Here is a 20,975-nt window from a genome sequence, read left to right on the forward strand (position 1 = left end):
AGCAATATTGTAATCAATCAGGATTAAAAGTGCAAACGAAAATACACATTATCATTTTACTTTTTACTAACTACAGATTGCTTGCCCAAGCACTGTTTTTGTAATAATTTTATGACTTATTATAAATAGTCCACCCATTATTCCACTTATGGAATTATTTGCGAGTTATACAGGGTAGACCATTTTCCAATTATTGACCCTAAAAATATATACAAAAATTCTATTTAGAAAGCTTGACCTTGGTGTAATATTTTTTTTGAACACCATGTATAATAGTCTTGAATAAAACAAGTGTCTCCATCAAAAATATCGTTGAGACCTCCGAGGGTTATTCGAGATAATCTACAGGGTCCTGGTTCGTTTTTGCTGAGCTACCCTGTATGATATAAGCTCCATTGTCTTTTTTTTGTGTTTAGAACAAGCTTTTTCTGTTCTAATAAACAACATTTAATTACAACCTTTTTTATCGTGGTGAATGAATAAATCAACGATTTTTTGCTGGAATTCACGAAAAAATTCATCACGAACACACCAAAAGGTGATTGTATTGAATGTATCGTAAGTAAATGTGTTGGTTATTTTAAAAGATCTTTTAACATTAGTAGTAAGGTGAAACAATATTGTTCAGTAAGAATTTATTGTTTGCGTTATGACAATATCAGGAAATTTCTATGCGTCGTTGGTTATGAAAAGAATGGAAGCTTTGCAATATCATATATTCTGGTCAAAACCGAAATATAAAATTGTACGTTATTTTTAACGTATGGTTATTTGTAAATTCCAGCTGACGTTTTATATTTGACAGTTTTTCTTATTGCAAAGCGTTTTATATCCGGGACCTCAAAGGAAAAGCTTGGTGTCAAAAAAAGTTAACTTAAACATGATGAATACGAAAATGAGTAATTTTAATAACATTTCCTGTCATTTCATATTCTCAATAAGAGACTGAAGGTAATGAGGATATTTTCTAATGGCGTTTAAGTGAAGTCTATAAGAATTCAAATAAAAAAGTTACAATCATTCAGAAATTGAAAAAATGTCATTTTTGCAAAAAGTGCAATTTTGGCAATTTTTTATTTTGCTCCAGGAGGGTTCTAATGCACAGCAAGGGGCATATTTATACCAAAGTACCTTAAATTAGGTGAAATAAGTACAAAAAAAAATACTTCAAAATTTTTAATTTTTCAAAAAAATTGAAAGAATATTTTGTGAATTGTTTTGAATTCTTGTTTTATGTATTTAATATTTTTTCTACTACTATTTCTTCTCTACTTAAATTCACTATTATTTATTTTCAATTATTGGTAGCTCATTTTTATGTTGATCAAATATTTTCAGGTAGAAAAAAAGTAAATAAACTTCTGTTACGGTTAAGACCATTTCCGAAGTAATAATAATAATATTTACATTATATTTTATTTTAAAGAATTGTATGCATTTTAGTTTGTTTTATGTAATACATGAAGTCTTTTTATAAAAATTAACAAAAGAGCAAATACAAATTAGCATAATAGCAAAAGAGAGCACAATACTCTGAGTGTATTTGGTTGCCTATTATCAGATCGGTCAATACATTGAATCAATTTAAAAATCATGCTTTAATGGGACTCATTAGTGAACGATTTTGCATCCGTTATCGTCCATTAAAAACGTCTGTTAATACACGGTTGACGAAAAATACATTTCAAATCACCGGGAAAACAGAGACATATGGAATTAGACTAGGGGCAAATTTTATCCACCAGTGCGTCAAGTTTTGAGGTGCTTTCACTATATTCTCCTCATTAACGCGTATATTTTGAATTCTTTAGTAATTCTGACTTTTCCAGTTTTAGTAAAATTCAAAAGACGAAAAAAGATACTAGTGCCACATTATCCCGGGCACTCCTGCATCCGTCCTGCGAATAATAACGGTAGGTTAGGGCGTTCACCCGACTCCTGCTTCCTAAACGCGCCGCATCACCTCAAACGGCGTTACTATCGATTATCCTGCTCCCAGTTACGTCATTCAGGATGCTGTGGGTCCACAGGATCCCCGTCTCCATCCTCCGCAAGTTACGTCGTTTTGCGTAAAACATTTCCGAACTTTTGTTTTCATATCATTTTTGAGTGTAGCAATCCTCACCTTATCGACATGCATATAACGCGACATTTGTGACGTCATCTTTGAGGGTATAGTAGTGTTGTAGTAGAGACCTCCCTCCGCCTTTAACCTTAACTTTTAAACGTTTTGTGTTTTGTTTTCCTATTTCTTACGTACGTTGCAGTCCTGTAAAATGTAAGTATACTTCCCTCTTTTATTGCATTAGTGTAGTGATTATTTGGTAGAATTTTCTTACAGTTTTTTCCTACTGAAGTAGAATAGCACGAAACACTCTAAAGCTCTAAATTAAGTTTAACCTAAGAGCAGTCAACTTCCTATTCATTAGTCCCTCACCTACATTATATGCCAGAGCTTAACATTTACTCATTAAAGCATTTGTGGGAACGCCCAAAACCCTACCAATTTGACGGCATCTACTGAAAGGAATTTTAATTTAAGACCAATACCAGATGGAGGTATTTGACAGCGATTAATCAGGGTTTGACACTTAATTTCCTTACCTAAGCCTCCAGGAATTCTAAATTAATTTTTATAAAAAGGTTTTTAAGTGACAGAAATGATTTTCTTTAAAAGACTATTGATTTTATTGAAATTGATGGAAGCCTTATTGAATGAATAATCAAGGGTTAATTATAGCAATCACTGCTTTGCATATCCCAACGATTTTCACATGACTTTGAGAGTGAAGAATGATTTTTTTGTCCGCTACTAACATGATAAACATACCGTTATTGACCGATTAGTCACTTGAGAAATTAGTTTTCTCTACCTTGTTGGTCATTGTTAACCTAGGTAAATAATAATGTCAATGTCTATTAAGACATATGACATACTTGACTTGACAGAGACAGATAATAATTAGGTTGTCTCTTCTTGTTGTTGTTTTGTTTCTATTCTAAATTTTTAAATTTTCAATAAAAAAACCATCAAAAATATGGTTATCGGGATTTAAACTTGACAGACAGTCAATAAAAGGTTTTGTCTAAACATTGGTTAGTATATACTATTATAGAAATAAAGATTCAAAAAGTTGGAGTCAACGCTTTTTGTAAGTTTTGCAAACCAGTGTAAAAGACTATTTAGAACTTTTACTTTAATTAATCCTTTCTAACTCTACATTGAGAAGCAAAATTAGTTGGCTTCGACACCCTTTTCGTTAAAATTCACTTAATGTGAATATGTATTTGTACAGAAAATCACAAAAACAGAAATCAAATCTGTTTTTAAATTAAGCTAGCTTAAAGTATACAAGTGGAGGAAAGGATTAATCTAGACCAGTTAATAATAATTAAGTTTAAACGTTCATCTTTTAATTACAAACAGAAACTTTAACTGAATACTTTTTTTGTTCAGAGCACTACAAAAACCAAGGTTTTATTCATTTCATTACCTCTTCGTTCATTAAAAGAAATGCAGATTTTCATACAATCAGAAAAGAACACCAAGTAAAATGCATAATTTTACATTTTGATTATTTTCTACCTTTCATTTAAACCTAAGCAACAACTATGTGATGATTTTTCACTCAATCTGAATAGCATCATCCTTTACTTAGTCCCTAATTATTAAGGCAATAAAAAAACCTTATTTTGTTTCGTTTAATGTGACGCTATTTTATGAAAAAAATCTCATTAAAGCAATATTTGCAATCAATCAATGTTCTTAAACGGTTTTGCTTATATTGCCTCGCAAATATGTTCTGAATCAATTTTGATGCTGAAAGACAGGATTTCTAGGTGGGTGAAAAAATTGCCTTAGGGAGTTATTGATTTTATTGAAATTGATGGAAATTTAATTGAATATTCAATAGTCAATTATGGCAATTACCATTTAAAATACGGTTTATTCCATAATGTCTTTAAGATTATATGCGTGGGTGGATGAATTTAAGGTGTAAGTGACTGGGAAATGTTTCGGATTAGTTTCTTAATATCAAAACTAATTGTGTTTTACACCCACAACTTAAAAAAATTGTTTTTAACATTTGGAATAGAAAAAATTAAACTTACTGACGAAACTACGTTTTCTGATTAAATTTAAACGGAAGTGCTCAATAGGTGCTTTACAACGTTGCCAAAAGCATCAAAAAGGAGTTAGCAATAAGTATTTATTGACGTTAGTTAGTTAGGACACACTATTGCTTGGTCCTTCCGCACAAGGACAAGACCATCTCTTACCGCTTATTGGTAAATAACTTACTACACCATACTGGCAGGCTTTCTGAACAATGGTTTTTCAATACTATTTTTTTCGGACTTGTAAAAGTGAGTATTTTCAAAAATCGTGTTAATATACAGAACAACATACTCTTTATTAAAATATTGTGGATTTATCGGAATTAAATTTAGTGCAAATTCCAACAACGCCCCTTTCTCCCGCCTAAAATCTAGCTGCTCCATGACTACACCATTTCTAACTAAGTCAGAAAAAGTCAAGTGTAATTCAGAAATTGTTAATTGCAATTTAGAAAGTATATCAAGTGTAGTTCAATTTAATTTTTCAACCTAAATTGTGTTATTTTTTCATAACATTCATTGTATTACAAACTATATTAATTAATTAAGGTGCCTTGAAGTTTCAGCTTTGGTAATTTTATTCACAGATAATGAACTTTATGGAATTACCTTTGAATATTCCGATTTGCACTTGATGGTTTCTGAATTACAGTTGCCTATTCTGAATTACACTTAATGGTTTCTGAATTGCAGTTCCTTATTTTATATTACACTTAAACACCTTTTCTGAACTACATTTGGAAATGGTGTAGTTTATGTGAATCCGGGAGTTTGGATTCAATATATTTCACACCGTATTTTACATCTATAAACATAAGAACAAAACGTTCTCAGGTGACCCAGTTCGGCCTAATCCCGCTTTTCCACCATCGATTTTACATTCAAATTTTAAAATATTAATGCCCTTTTCTGCCTTGCGAGACAGGGGTTAAACGTAGGAGTTATACGGAGGCGGTCCACTGTAAACGGGACGCAACTGGTTTTTCTGATTTTTATTAAGATTTTTTTCTTGTTTTTGTTGGCCTTTCAAGCGAAAGAAAATTTCATTTTATTAATAGCTTTTTCTGTAACACTTTACGTTTAGGTTGATCCAAAAAACTTCATACTTTGCTCGGTAAATAGAATTACTATTCAAAATTTTGTTCTAAACATCCAACTAAAACTTTAGTGGTTTGATCGGGGTTTATTACAATTTTAGCGCCTAGTTTACTCATTTGTATTAAACATCAAAACTGGCTGCTATAAGTGAACAGAATTTTGGTTACCAACGTAATCAACCAGGAAATTAATTTTCAGCTGAATTCATTAATTAACACATTTTCTCCCATGTGCAGAATTTTCATCTTTATTTAACACACAGCTATTATGTGAGTATAAATTTACAACTCGCTAAAATGAACTAATTTTGTAAGTCAACTCCCTGACCTTACACAATTTTTAATAACAAAACACTGCCACTATTTTGTTAACTTCTACTACAACCAATTTACATTTTAATCACTGTTTTCTGGATAATTAAAACAAAACAATTTTTTTCCAGATCCTACAATGAATCCAACTTAATATTTAAGTCCCGCCTACTTGCACGTTTTACGTCAAACATAATCTGGTAAAAATGTTGATTCGGTGGAAAAACAAGGACAAAGACAAAGATAAGTGCGAGAAGTCGTCGTCCAATCAAAAACAAAGTTCGTCGTTAACTACGAAGAAAAAAAGGAAATTCGGCAGGGATGGAGGTAAGTAAATATTTACCTTCAGGCGCAATATTCCGCCATTCCTGTTTTTGTTTGAGGTTCAGTGTGTGACTTGTTTGTCAAGTAGTTAATTATCCCCTAAAAGTTTGTTATTTGGCAAAAATTTAAGCACGTACCGCAGGTTTATTTATTTGGCTAGAATAGAGTTTAACATGCATAATTCAAGCAAACATGACATGCCTCCCAGTTTACTTGAATATTGCCCCATATACGAACGAAAAATTCTTTATTTTCTGGATGCAGTCAGATTGCTGCATTTTATCTGGAAATTGGACTGAATCCAATATGCCACCAGCTCTGGCCTATTCTAATTTGAGTGGGCTATGTAATATTTCATGTTAACATGTTAATAGGGGAGATATTTCGTTTGGATTTAACCATTTTGCGTTGCATCGTACTGGATAGCTAACAAATTACCGTTGGAACTGCTGTGAAAATGTTTTTCACATTTTTATAAATTAGTGTTGTTGAAGCTATAACAAATATTCTTCTCTCTATCTTAAAAAATCTCACACTCGCGAAGAAAATACATTATATATTTGACGTTCCCAGTCTTCTAATCTGTCATCCTTTCTAACATATTGGTACAAGGAACATTTGGCCGAAAAAGTAATAACTGTAACGGATTGCTATCTGCTGTTTCAAGCTTGCATCTCTATCATTCACAATATGAAATACACAGAAAATACCCATATACTTAGATGCTGCAACATAATAAAATAGTTTGCATGGTTGGCCACCTTAATTAAGGTAACTCTATTGATTATTCATACATGAATTTTGGTTTCGTGTTATCAAAATGCATAATTCAATTACTAAAGCCACTCAAGCACGAGTGGGGTATAATCGATAACACTCACACGAAGGAAAACTCGTAATACTTTTATTAGTTGTAATAATAAGTTAATTATTCTTACATCACAATTAGTGGTGACAAACTTGACATAAAATGGAAATCATAGACTCGTAAGTTATGAACGAAATTTTTAAATTTTGATAACAGAAAATTGCCTACTTCTGTATCAGTTTCAAATAAACGACTTTTCCGTGTCGCCTTTCTCGTTGGGAAATTGCTGTACATAAACATACATAGGCCCAGTCGTCCCACACCGATAACCTAGTTAATTTCTCAGGTGAAACATATGTCCTGCGCCCATGCGCAGTGGCGTACATCAAATTTCATTCCCAACAACGCGGAGTCTGGGGTGTCTACCCCACAGTGCGACAACAACAGGTAAAAGACCGAAAAGTGAATATTATGTTTGTTTTTACAATTCGGTTAGCCAGTGACGTAGGTCGGGTTTAGCACCAATCAAAAACATGGTGTTACAGTGGCGTACCAAATGCTTGTTAGCTCAATTTTCAACACTGACGTGGAGTGATTGTTTTTTTTATTTTGTAATTAAAGGACAAATCACAAAAAATGGTTTTTAAAGCCAAAAACTAAAACAAACTAACCGTTTTTTAAAGCAAATAAAATGTTAATTATAAATAAAAGTGTGTCATAACACTCTAAGTTATGAATGCTCATTTGCAAAGAATTCATAATGACTTAATGGTACCATTAAAGTACCAGCTATTAACAACATTTACATCTGAATTGATGGTTAATTCATCGCGGTGTCATAAAGTATTTATTGTAGTAAAGCCGAAAACTTCCAAATTTCAGTAATTCCTTGGAGTAACAAAAGCCGCTTTAATCTAAACACTTGAAAGTTGGGAACGATGTTCGGGTTGTCGTCATGAATTTCATTAGTTATTGATTCACTCCAACTAAACTTGAAGCAACATTTTAGTATGCCGTTTACGGATAGTGAATTGATATGTGGAGATTTATTTCTCCAGTGCTCGCGGAGGATGTGATATCGAAACTTTTCTAAATAATGTATGTATGGAAGCAGTGCGTCTCGTTTTCAAGAGGTAAGTTTACTCGAAACTTTGATTATGTTTTGTTTTCGAAGTCACTGGCAATTTCAATTTAACTTTGAGTATTTGCATTGCGAACGGTTTTCAAAGGAAAGTAGTCGGAAATATAAATATAATGAGTGGAACGTTATTTAGAATCAGCAGACTTGATACAACAAAATTGATAAACGTTGGAAAGTTACTTATTTTTATCTACTTAGTTTAACTAAAATATTTGTTTGTAGTACCGTCCATTTTTAAAATGAAATTATGGAAGTGGTAGTGTATTTTCATTTGCCAAAGACTTAAGTGCACTTGGAACTAAAACTTTTACAGTGGCAAACCAATTTACTGATGTATTTTTGCATAATATCTCGGACATTAGATATGACAGACTCGTAAATTGTTCGAAAACTTTCCTCTTTTAGTTACCACTACAAAGCGTGATTTTCAAAATAGCACTACAGTCCAATCATAAACTTGCTTAAAAGCTTGTTTCCATTAAAACGGGATTATAAAACACTCAAAGTGCCGTTCCTGGCCTTAAACGTATGTGCAGTTGAGAAATAACACTCGGCTTAATGGAGCATTCGTTAGTCTGGGATCTCCATCAGGTAACTCGCCTAAGAAACGCTATTTCATGAAAAAATCAATACCAGACGGTGCCTTGTAAAGTACGTTTCCTCTTAAACTAATCAACCTTAAAGGACATGTCTCCTCACGATTTAAAGAATGTTATTGGTTTTCGTTCCGTTGCGTTAAAAATTCCTGGAGAGCTTAAACTTTAAATGCACTTATAAACGGTTCAGTTAATAGCAATTCGTGCAAAAGGTTCTAGAAAAAGAAAAATCGTTCTAGAAAGGAAAAAAAAGTAATTTTAAGATGATATTTGAAAGGATTTCATAGATCTCTTAAACAGAGATAATATTAAGATATCTTTGTAAGAAAATCATCATCTTTAAATAATAGTGAACATTTTATTGCTTTCCAATATTTTCCACCACTGGAGCTAGTAAATTTAGCGTCTCCCTCATAAACTACAATTTACGACCTACGTGCTAACCTTTATTCCCAATGAAGACCAAACAAAGTAAAGAGGCCAAACTCTTTAAAAAGCAGCCGTGCTGCTTAAAAGTGATAAATGCCAATCGGTTTTCCTTGTCGAGCGATATTGGTTTTCTCACCCCGAGGTTCGTTCTGGTCCTTAGGCCAGTTCAACCGTGGAAATGTAAACTCAATAAGGTAACTTATTAGACCGAAAAAATTTCAGGTTTTGGCACTGAATTCAAAAACCGGACGTGATCATCATCAATATAAATTTCCCGTTTGCGGAACAGGATTATGCATGACGGTAGATTAATAAACAGGCTTTGGCCTACATAGAAAGGCAGACCCAACACGACGGCTTGTGACGTTTACTCTTCGTAATTCTATCCCGATTTCACCCTCAACTATCCCTGTCGGCCTCTAACGGGATGCGACTGAAACAGATTGTTAGGGCGGGACGAATTCGCGCAAAAATTTAGTAATGCGGTGCTCGTTGCACTTTATACACCGAACCCTTTTTTTGGTTTCTCAGATTTTAGCGCGCCCTTTTCGTCGGTCGTTTCGCGACTATTTTCTCTATCGTACTTTTGGAAATTTACATATTTTGTGACCGTCTCATGTTTATATTCGTTGTTTTATCCAGCTCCAGTTGTGCCGACACAGATGTGACGACCCATATTTGACGGTTAAATAACACAAATATATTGATGAATTATTTCCATAACATACTGAAAACACGTTGAGCTTTAATTTCTCATGAAAGCCAAGTGACTGTCAATAAACAATTTATGCAAATGCTTTGTTTTCAGAAAGTGTTTTTAAACCTAACCTAATCTGATTTCAACTTAATAACACACATGATTTAGTTTTTAGAATTAATGTAATCAATTAGATTTCAATTAATAAACAAAAGTTATATTTTCCAGGTGGTACCTACCAAAAAAAAAAAAAACAGAGAATCTTAGATGAATCATGTTACTGATCATTTATTTAGTTTAACAAAATACAGGGTGAATCTGCTATAAAGTCATAAACGTACATTATAATTTTAATTGTTAAATTCTCCAGTAAATGTTATTTTTCTTCTGTGTTTCAAAATTTATTACCTTCTACTTTTGTAAAGAATTGAAAGTTTTTTATTTGAAAAACTCATAGAGAACGTTTGATGTTTATTAATTTCTTGTTCGAATTGTAGAAAAAATTTTCAAGCAATTTGTCCATAAAAGGTTTAAAAATTATTGCTGTTTAAAAAGGCCCCGAAACATCTCACTACAAATCTTTGTCAGTAGTTGCTTTTAACGTTTTTATAAAAAATATTGAAAAAGAAAACGAAAAGAAAAATGGTTTTACGTGAACTTATAAAATAGAGGATCAACGTTCAATACAAGTTTATTAGGATTCAGAATTAATATAAATTCAATGCGTGCTCCAATTTAAAAATATTTTCATATTTCTGACACTTCCAATTCATATAATGTCATTTACCTATTTGTTTTCTGAGATATTTACCATTTTACGTGAAATTTTACACTTTCAGTCCACAGAAATAAATTTAATTTATTATAATCTTATTGAAAAACCGTTTTTTGTGTTTTGTCTTGTTAAACAAAGTTTGTTCTAAGCGTTGGTGCAGAAAAACGTCAAAAATAATACTAAAGGGTGGTAAAAAATTCAACTCAGATCATAACAGAATGATGATTTTATATGCAAAATACGCATAAATTGTCTTTTTATTTTTTTAAATTAACTGTTAAATTTAAGTTTGAAACTCATAAATGGAAAATTGTTAGAATAGCAAGGCAAAAGCATCCTACTTCCAAAATATCGAATTTCTATAAATATCTGGCTCTAATAAAATTTTAATGAACGATTTGGGTGATTATAATCCTGTATATTTCTGTTTTCCCTCTCATTACCATAACTATAAAGAAAAAAAGCTGCTGTTTTAGTAAGTTTTCACTACAATTTTGATTATAATGAGCAAACCAAAGATAAAATGTCAATGTCAAGGTAATTGAAAATTTTAAAAATTGATCAGTGGTGGGTTTATAGATCTTCCATAATAAAAAGCAATACATTTACCACGAAAATCATAATAACCGCTTTTTTTCTTTAGACTAATGCTGTTGCTTATCAAGAGACTAAATGAAACATTTTTATGGATTGTAAAGGGTTTTGATAGCAGATATTATTGAATCTGGATCTATTATTGAAAATGGAATAACTGACACAAAGGTCAAATAATTTGTTAGACATACTCTGTTAAATCATTATTAAAAAATACTAATCGTATCAATTAATTTTCCTTCTGGAAATAAATTAATATTGTCACCAGCCAGACCACAAAACAATTTTGTTTTTATTTTGATGGCACTGCAGCAAATCTCATCCAAACAGAAATGCGGAATTAGTCACAGATAACTCAGATATCTTTACGAGCCGAGAGACTTGAGATAAAATATTTCGCTTCTTGATCCCAACTTTCTTCCCTGTCCGATGTTTATATCCGGGATATCGTTCACCGGTGCAGCCTAACCTAAATAAATGATTTGTTTTTGGTCGGCTTATACGAAAGCTGGCGCCATCGGATTTTGGTGTAGGATTCCTCTATTTGTTTTCAGCCATAATGCATTTTCTTGCAACCCCCTAAGGGACATTGTAAAAATTTTTTAAAGCGTTATCTGAAAACTGGTAAAATATCGACCTCCGCACTGGCTTTTTAGCTTATTATATGACACATAAAAGCTAAATAAGGGCTTTGCCCTATGGATGACCTACATAACACTGTCATACACAACGGCCTAATATTCGCTCCAGGAAGATTGCAGTTATTATTTTACCTGTCGTGCCACCAATCGTGTTCATAAAAGCAGCAGTAAACATTAATGGAAACAAACTATGACATTAGAAGAACTAGGTGTCTGTTAATTAATTAAAAACAGGATTCTAATTCTGGACTAAATATTCTGTTAACGATATTAACGTCCCATCCAAATTTACTTCTGGCTGAGTTATAATTTTATTCGGTCCCCTCGGCTGGCAAAGTCGGAAGAGTTAGTTTTAGTTCTTTTCCGTCCACTGTAGTGTTAATTTAAGAATATAGTAAAATGTGTTCAACATGCAGTCGCTGTTGCAGGAATAGCATTGAGGAATACGGTGACGATGCTTCGGAAAGTTCAGGTGATCTTTATTCCTTATTTTCAGTATACACTTGTATATTAAATTTAAAATAACAAAATGTCTAAAAAACCATTTTGTGGAAGAGTAAAACACATTGTTTTCCATGATACTTTTACATGCATTGCATACAAATCGTTAGTATATTTTACCTTAACCAAATATTTGTTTAGTAAAATGATAAATGTTGTCGGAAAATGTTCGGTTATCAACAATTACCAACAATTTATTTTATTTATATTTACGATATATGTATTCTGCCTTTATAGGGTTTAATGATATATGTATAAAATGTTAGTGATATTACAAAAGTTTATGTTTAGGGTTTATTGAAAATGGCTCCCAAGTTTTTCAGTACGTAGTGGGAACCACCATAACTCCACAAAATTGTATAAAATAGATTATAACTTTTAACAAAGTTATTAGCAGAAATGATTTTGAAACCTAAGTAGGTTTTCTATGAAGAAAAGTAAAATAATTAATTCCAAAGGTAAAATGTTGAAGGTAATTTGTTGGCTTTTAACGGTATTGCCAAGTTTGTTTTAATTATGAATGAATAGCACCAAGTGGTCCAAATAAATTTAATTCTGCGATGTAATAACTAACTACGAAATACACTATTGTAATAATATAATTACAATAATATTAAAAATCAACAATCAGAATTTTAATTGAGTCGTTTCTTTCCAGAAGAAGAATGGAACTCCGATGGCAAGTCGGGCAGAGGAAGTGATGGGGGTAAGTTAAACAAGTTGCACCATGTAAAACAAGTTTAGCTCATGAGAGCCCACATAAATCAGGAAATCAACTGGGTTTGCATTTTCATGGTATTGTGAGAAAACCAGATGCGACGTTATTAACCGTCGAGCGGTTTCCATTTCAAACAAACCGGTTTGTTTAACTTGCTCTGCTGCTTCTGCTCTTTCTCTATCGTTTTAGTTAGGTTGGTTTTAACGCAAAAGCAGTTGAAATCCACAAATACGTTTGGCGAATTATTCAAGTGGTTACTTACTAAACAGGGATGCAATTTAAAATTCCTGTTTTTTTTTTAAAGCGCTTGATAAATGAATATGAATTCAGTACACAAGCACATGCTGCAAATTTGGAGAGATATCTAACGAACCTCTCGATGTCAAGCCAATATTGACATGTAATTAGCGAATTGTTTAGGACAAACAATGCTTTCTGTACGTTTTGCAGGCTCTTTTTCTCTTGGCTTTTTATAGCCTTTCCCGAATTGGTTTTAACTGTTGTGCATACAAACACAGCAGGAGGGCAACTTACTAATGGGGATTTAATTGTGTGCAGTGAATTTGCCAATTAAGCCATTTAAATTAGCGTTTTGAATCTTAGCCGATGCCTTAAAGCGCTTCTTCGGATACGATTAGGTTCATAAAGGAACTAGGACAAAGGGAGAGAAGCAAAAAGTGTAAATATGAGCTTTCAGCAGGAGAAATTTTAGGCGCAAGCATAATATGGAAGATAAATTGATATATTTTTTGTCGGCTTGCATTGTGCCTAATTATTATGGCAAAAAGCTGAGCTTAGCTCGTTAATATCCTGTTCTAAGACGAAAAATTGTTTATTATTAAATATGCTTTATGAGGCTTATATGAGTAATGAATAGTGTCTTCAGAGCAATACCTACAGGATTTGCTCTGGTAAGTCTAATTTTGTATAACTAAAATTGAAACAGATAGTTACATTTCTATTTATCGAATTCGTGTTAAAAGTTTATCTATTAATATTCCACTTAGGACTCAAGTTTATGAGTGATTGATTACAGTTTCAATTTTTAAATTTTTATTTTACAGCAGTGGCCTAGATTTTCTAGTCTAACTTTAGAAGTTTTGCATTTCAACTTTTTGATCATATACAAAGAGTTTGCTGACTTAATGCTGCAGTTCTTTGAATCAATAACACGTTGTTTAAGGCTTTATACGTAAATTTTGTCTCTCCCAAATTTAAAATTCTATTAAAATTGATGTAATTTTAAAACACACTCTGGAATGTATCAACTGTGCTATTTATCAGTAATAATGACCAAACTTGTAGGGCAGACATTTCTGAAGTTTTAACGTGCTAATTTTATTAAAAATTCAATTTTTTAGATGACACAATGATTTCTTGGAGCAGTGTGTATTCTGGAAATTGGAAACCTGAAAATACAGGGTTATCCACCCAAACCGTTCATTAAAAGTTTATTAGGATCTAATATTGATAGAAATTTGAAATTTTGGAATTAAAGGAAATTTGATGAGTGCTATATTTTAAAAATATTTCTGTCATATCCGGTTTAACCGGAAGTTGATGTCAACTTCCTTATTTTAATTGGAACACCCTGTATATTATTGTATTTTTGAATAGTCCTATCGATTTCAAATATTTTTCATGTGTCATAACCTATATCTATCTACAACGGTTTTCGAGGTCTTGACGTTTGAAAAATGTCATAGTCATTTTGGATCATGTCATGCATTTGGATGATGTCATCACTTCATCAATTCAGACTATCTTTTTATGGTCACGTGACTGTTTTTGACTAGTGTCACTTGGTCAGTACAGTGTTGCCAGGTCAAAAATTGCATTCCCAAAGTCACGTGTTGTACCACTGTCTAAATTTGATTTAGCAAATTTTCAGTGCTCAAATTCTCTTTTTTATGATCACGTGACTGTTTTTCACTGATGTCACCTAGCCTGTACAAGGTTGCCAGCTCTAAAATTACTTTTTTTGGTCACGTAACCTGTACATATTTTACACCGCCATTTAAATCAGATTTTGCAATTCAGAGTACTTTTTTTATGGTCACGTGAAAAAATGCAAAGTAAAAAATGATATCATATTAATTGCATGGGGAAAATAAATACTGGTCCAATATTGGTAGCAAGGATTGGGAAAAAAATCCCTTAAAAACCCAACCAGACCCTGAAATTACTTAATTTCTATCAAATAAGTTACCTGTTTCATCCAGCTTCTCATAAGCTTCAAAGTGCATTTTGATCTGGGAGCTCATCAAACTTTGGAATAAGTAGTGACTTTGTTATTAGTCGTCAGCCAATTATTAATCACCTATTGAAAGACATTTTATAATTATGTATTTATATGGAATTAGTAAAATGCCTATGAAACAGCTATTGTGATTTAGAGTGCAAGTATTTTTGTAATTTACTTACTTTTCCAAATTGGAGGAAATGGCATGTAATTTGTTGACCTCATTTTCGGCTAATCCACAACTAATGCACGTCATCGCGGCATTGTGAAGAAAAATTATGTTTAATAACTAAATTTAAAACTAATACAGAAACAAAACTGGAAACACAACTTTTGCAAAAACACAAAATCCAGGTTAAGTTAAGTTATTCATTTCCTCCATATTGCCAAGTCGAAAAAGTATGTCATTTCTTTACACTTTTACAATGTATATTCAATTGAGACAGAAATACAGTGCGTTTTTTTTAACGCGCAACATAGGATTTCACGTGTTAAATTTTTAAGCCCGTGTTAGACCATGTTGTTTTGGAACTACAAGTATAAAACTTGACGGGTGGCTGTTTCGTACCCTGAAGCTTAAGTAAGTTTACCAATTCGGCCTAAAAAGTGATTAAAAACTTGCAAAAAATCATCTTTTTTCGAAAAGATTTTATCTTTCTATACTCCCTGTATGTATGATAGGTGCTTGTTGTTTTTGATACTGGCACGGCAGGTAGCAGGTAAAATTTGGCGTAGAAAGTAAAACAAGTTGATCATTAACTTTGTATCAAGAAAGTTAAGAACAAAAGAAGTATTTTTATAAGTGAATTGTTCAAAGTGACCTCCGTTTGAAGCCAAACAGTATTCCAAACAATCATAAAATGCCCTTTTGACGTTCAAAAGATGTCAGGTCTTGATGCAGTCCAAATATGTCACTCTACCTGCTACCCGCCCTGCCAGTATCAAAAACAACAATGCATACAGGGAGTATGAAACGATAAAATCTTTTCGAAAAAAATGATTTTTTGCCAGTTTTTAATTACTTTTTAGACCAAATTGGTTAACTTACTTAAGCTTCAGGGTACTAAAGACACACCCGTCAACTTTTAGACCTGTAGTTCCAAAATAACATGGTCTAACAGGGGCTTAAAAATTTAACACGTAAAATCCTATGTTGCGCGTTAAAAAAAACGCACTGTATAGCTTTCAGTAATAGATAGCGCAAATAAACGCCATTTGGCAATACCGCTGACCAGGTTGACGTTGAAAGTGGTGCCATCTCAGTGACATCTTCCCTCGTGCTAACAAAGGAAAACCTGATATAATCAGATACGATATTGTGTGTGTCACAGAAAAAGACAGTAAACTCGGATCACTCCGATCAGGTCCGGATCAGCTCGGATAAAAACATCCATTAAAGATACGCGTCTCTACCTTGTCTCTGGTTCAACCACGTGATTTTTTTAAATGTGACATTTAAAGTTGAATCTATAACAGACACTAAACCGAACCTTTTTTAAAAACCTCTTTAGTGTCACTATCTAATAAATACATGTGACGTAGTTGAACAATCCAAAGTTAGCAATTAATAAATTTTTTAACAAATGTGGTCGTACACCGCCCTCTATACTAGAAAGCCTAAAATGTCACTTTTAATGGCGGCGTTAGCGGCTTTCGTTTTATACACAAACGTATGCAGATGCAGTAACAAATATGTATTTTTTTATTGTTTTGTGTAGTTGATTGCAAGTTGTGAGTGAAAAATCAAAAAAAGGCTCATTCCTGATCCAGATATGTGTTAGATAGAGCTTTTTATACACAATCAAGTCCAGCCTAAACAAATTGGTTAGAACATTTGTCCTGGAAAGTACAACAAACTAGTTTAAACACTGTTCAGTTGTAAGAAATTGAACAGTGTTGTAAGAAAATGTGTAAATCCTTGAAACTAGGTAAGCAAAAATTGGTAAATGGTTCTTATGTTATTACCAAGAACATTCATTCAAAACTATTTTTGTTGCCCTCACATTGAAGGATGCTTTAAAATGAAACTCACATACCTGCGCATGTAACAAGTACCTAATAAGTTTACTGTACTAGAAAGCGCTTGTACTTACCATTGAGTGTAGTGTTGGAGTAAAATCATCCCACTTCAATGTGTTCAACCACAGTTGAGTTAGATCCGGTAAAAAACTGACACGGTTGGGCTTTTCCCTGAATTGCTGTTACAATGTGGCTTGAAAAACTTACGAACGGCAGCAAACAAAAATAATTCACGCAAATAACCTCAAGTGTTGATTTTAAACGGTAAAAATTCATCTAAACCTCAAAAAACTCAATTTCCACAATACAAACAAACGCAAACTGTCACCTCTATTCAGCCATATTGGAATTTTTGACAAGCACCTTCTAGGCTTTCTAGTATAGTAGGCGGTGGGTCGTAGTAATACCGAAAATGGCGGCAAATCTAATATGACGTAATTGTTTGTGTATAATTTACCAAAATCTATAATAATAGAACGCACAACTTTAGAATCTTGTATATTGTATATTATACAAAGTTTTTCAAATTTGGATTACCAACATGAATAAATTGTTCCTAAATCTGGCAACGTGGCTACTTCAGATAGAATCCCACTAAACAGTAATTTTCCCATATTACTCAAGCTACGACGTACCGTTTCGATCCCGCGTCGCCGACGTCGGGTTTTCGACCCGCACACCCGACGCCCAACGTCATCGACGTCCCCTCTTATCTCGTGGCGTCGCACGCGCTTACTCATCTGTCGAACCATTCAAAAATTTATTTTAGAGACTATACGTCGGGTATTGCTTTTATTTGTTGTCGTATTTGTTTAATGTGATTTATTTAGTGTTTTTTTTTGTGTGTTTTTTGAGGTTGTTTTTGTAGTGTTTGTGTCTAATTCCATGTCTGCCGCTGGTTACGCCGCTTTGTTAGGGTAGGTTTAACATAAGACCATTAGTTGTGAGGTTAAGTCCGATTCTTTTGTGTTCATTGTAAGGGTGACTCTGTTGATATTTGACAATTAATGAAAAATTACTAATTTGAGATGCATAACTTTTATAAATGAGGATAATTCTTTATTCGTTCGAATAAACTGAAACTACTTTATTTCTGAAGGGGAAAAATGAAGAATCAGTAGCTAACCAGAAACCATAAATTCACCCTCCGTTACATAATCGATCATTCCCCCAGGCACATCACATCAATTAACGCGGAAAAAACGTTCCCGTCAATACCAGAACAAACAAATACAAGCCTATTTTTAATTTGAGATTAATTTTGTTTGCTTAATGAAAAAGGACTTTTCATGTAAAACCGCTTTTCTGTGACGTCTGTTTATAAACAGTTGGGCCTTTAACTCGTTTATGGGTTTATACAACTCCATGTAGGCCAATAGAATCATCCACGGAGCGATCCAGAGTAACGAACGGCCAATAAAAATGCCCCACGCAATACGCAAATTTGAGTAGCATGGTAAATTACGGTATTTGACATAATTAAATAACAGAGACCGGGCAAATGTAATATATTGTAGAAGTAACTGAATTACTTATTCAGTCGCGTAAATTTATATTTTCTTCCATCATGACGGATGTTCTAGTTGACTAAAATAGGTTGAGCTCAGTCATTTCCACGGTTATTTCGCTAGTTTATCAAGCGATGCAATTTGATGAGCCCAATAATGATCTCTTATATTTTAACAGTCGCTAGAGAAATAATAGAAATTATCTAACAAATGATATACTTGAAGAAAAAATTCCGACAGCCTACATGTTTTGAAGTTTTATATTTTTAACCGGAATTTAATGGTGTTTGCGCCAATTTAGAGACAAACTCGGCTATTCCAGTAAATTTTGCTTCGTTAACTGTCAACCGAGTACAGAATTTGCTTTTAAACAAAACAGTAATAAAATATAAGCTTAGCCCATTTTAGGGAGCTTTACGTCGTCCAGGGTTAAAATACACAAATTTGCACTTAAACTCGAGTTTCACCATACGTTTCTCTTTTCCTTCTATATTCCTTTTGTTCACCTAGAATTATTAATGTTTAAATGTATAACTTGCTTCTATCCATGTAAGTAAAGTTAATGTATAATTGCTAAAACAGAAAGAAGAACGGCAAGTTCTAAATTATTCACACAGACTCTATGAGAAATTATTCATACAGAAATATATTTAGGAAACCTTAATACAAAGTACCTGAAGTGCACAATAATAGTTTAAAAACCAATTTATTTATTAATGTAATTATCTATTAACAACGACAGAACTAAAAAACAAAAAGACACTACAAGTCATGAATATAGAGCTTGTATTTCCCAGTTTGCTTCTTGTTCAAAAATGCTGCTTCCCAAACAAGTCATTTCGCTTAAATCCCTAACCTTCTCATCAACAATTATTACGTTAGGGTTAACTGGCACTCTAAACAAATTTTTATTAATCCATTCCATGCATAGAAGATCGTTTTCAGTAATATGTTCGTACATTTGGGTGGCTCGATTTGTATTGTTGTATTGTCCATAACGAGTGGTGTTTACACACTGGTCCTTCAATGGAACAAGGGCTGATTGTGTATATCTGGATTCGTTTTTCTCACTGGCTGGTACTGTCTGATCTTGTTTGAAATTGGGATTAAACAGCCACTCAACAACTTCATCAGTCTGGGTATCACAGTTTTGCTTAATCGTTAAGATGTCAGAAATTAATGGAATGTTGACCTGCAGCGTTTTATCGCACTTGGGCTTTGTTATTAGATATTTGGAAGTTAACGTTGACAGAGTATTGGTTAGTGGCTGGCTAATTAGTGAAGATGAACCTAATGGGAATCCTTCTATGGTCAGTACGGATTTAAAGCTTTTATCGAATGAGCTGTGTCTTGAACTTTGCTTGGAAAATCCAGATTTGATGCTTTTACTGGATTCTGCAATCTTTTTTTGTGTGTCGATGATTCTTTGTGCAATGACAGCCGTTTGAATATCGCAGCGTGAGGCTTTTGGCAGTTCGTTCTGAAACAGTGCTAAAATTTGACTTCCTTTTTCTGAATTAGCTAAATCGTTGGTACAAACTTGTTTCAGCATAAATAAGCTGCTAATCTTATCAAAAACTGACCTGTCCGAATCTAGTTTAGCATTACGCAATTTCGATGGCTGGCCACCTTCAAAATCTTTCAGGTTCAAGTACTCATCGTAAGTTTCGATAACATTGAGTACGGAGTCGCTGGAATTATCCGTGTTTCGGATAGTGTAATACGAAGAGGATTTTCCAAGCTCTCCGATATTTGCTTCCACGATGGTTTCTAGCTCTAAACTGCTACCATGCTTTGCTCCTTTAGTTCGTTTCTTCGGTTTCTTGGTCCGGGATTTTAGGTGTAGTGGAGCCGGTTGTATTTTTAAACAAAAATTTGGTCCTACCATAACTAAAATTTTGAAAATGGATGGATTGAATTACTACAAATTTTTTTGGATACTTGACATTTAAGTCATTGACGTATTTTCAGACTTGACAGAGTTGTCAAGCCTGGTGGTTTTGACTGGACTAATTTTATAGGGCCTATACATTTTCAGATTTGTTAAATTCCAAAAAAACTGTTCACTCTAAGCTAGAATAAATCCAAATTTTTCATCATAAACACATTCACTTTGGTAAAAAGTAATTATGGAATTATTACTGTCAGCTGTATGCATAATTAATAAACTTTCTGTACTGCGTACATACGTATTTCGGATGAAACTCTATGGGAAAAGCAAATGTCAAAACTCAGAAAGTAGTATCTACCTCTTATCGAGTCTGACTTATTCTTTCCAGCTTTCAGTTTAAATGTTACTTTCTTACTTTACGGAAAGTATGTTCACGTTGCGACCTCGTTCTGCCATTCCCCAGTGTGACGTTTCCTCCTACTTAATTCAGATTAACTGGAGTCTCGCAGAAATCCCAGTTTATGTTCCTTACATTTCAGGCAAACGTAAAAAAAAAGACAAAA

At 33.1% G+C, this 20,975-nt stretch overlaps 1 protein-coding gene across 13 annotated transcripts in view; it reads left to right on the forward strand.

Annotated features, from left to right (window-relative positions):
- The first annotated feature begins 2,022 nt into the window (after positions 1-2,022).
- The window catches only part of LOC145727656 (coiled-coil domain-containing protein CG32809), a 69,390-nt gene continuing 50,437 nt past the window's right edge, over positions 2,023-20,975 (forward strand). For 9 of the 13 annotated variants that reach the window (XM_081977412.1, XM_081977421.1, XM_081977420.1 and 6 more), the window contains exons 1-3: positions 2,023-2,278; positions 5,660-5,855; positions 12,693-12,740. In XM_081977412.1, the coding sequence (XP_081833538.1) occupies positions 5,735-5,855; positions 12,693-12,740 (169 nt within the window). In that variant the 5' untranslated portion in view covers positions 2,023-2,278; positions 5,660-5,734. Of the gene's footprint in view, positions 2,279-5,659; positions 5,856-7,663; positions 7,794-11,917; positions 12,006-12,692; positions 12,741-17,712; positions 17,931-20,975 lie in introns of those variants that run through there. The other 4 variants (XM_081977425.1, XM_081977422.1, XM_081977419.1 and 1 more) reach the window with 4 other exon arrangements.

The sequence above is a fragment of the Ips typographus genome, linkage group LG4 (assembly GCF_016097725.1).
Source record: "Ips typographus isolate SLU linkage group LG4, UJ_Ityp_2.0, whole genome shotgun sequence".
NCBI lineage: Eukaryota > Metazoa > Arthropoda > Insecta > Coleoptera > Curculionidae > Ips > Ips typographus.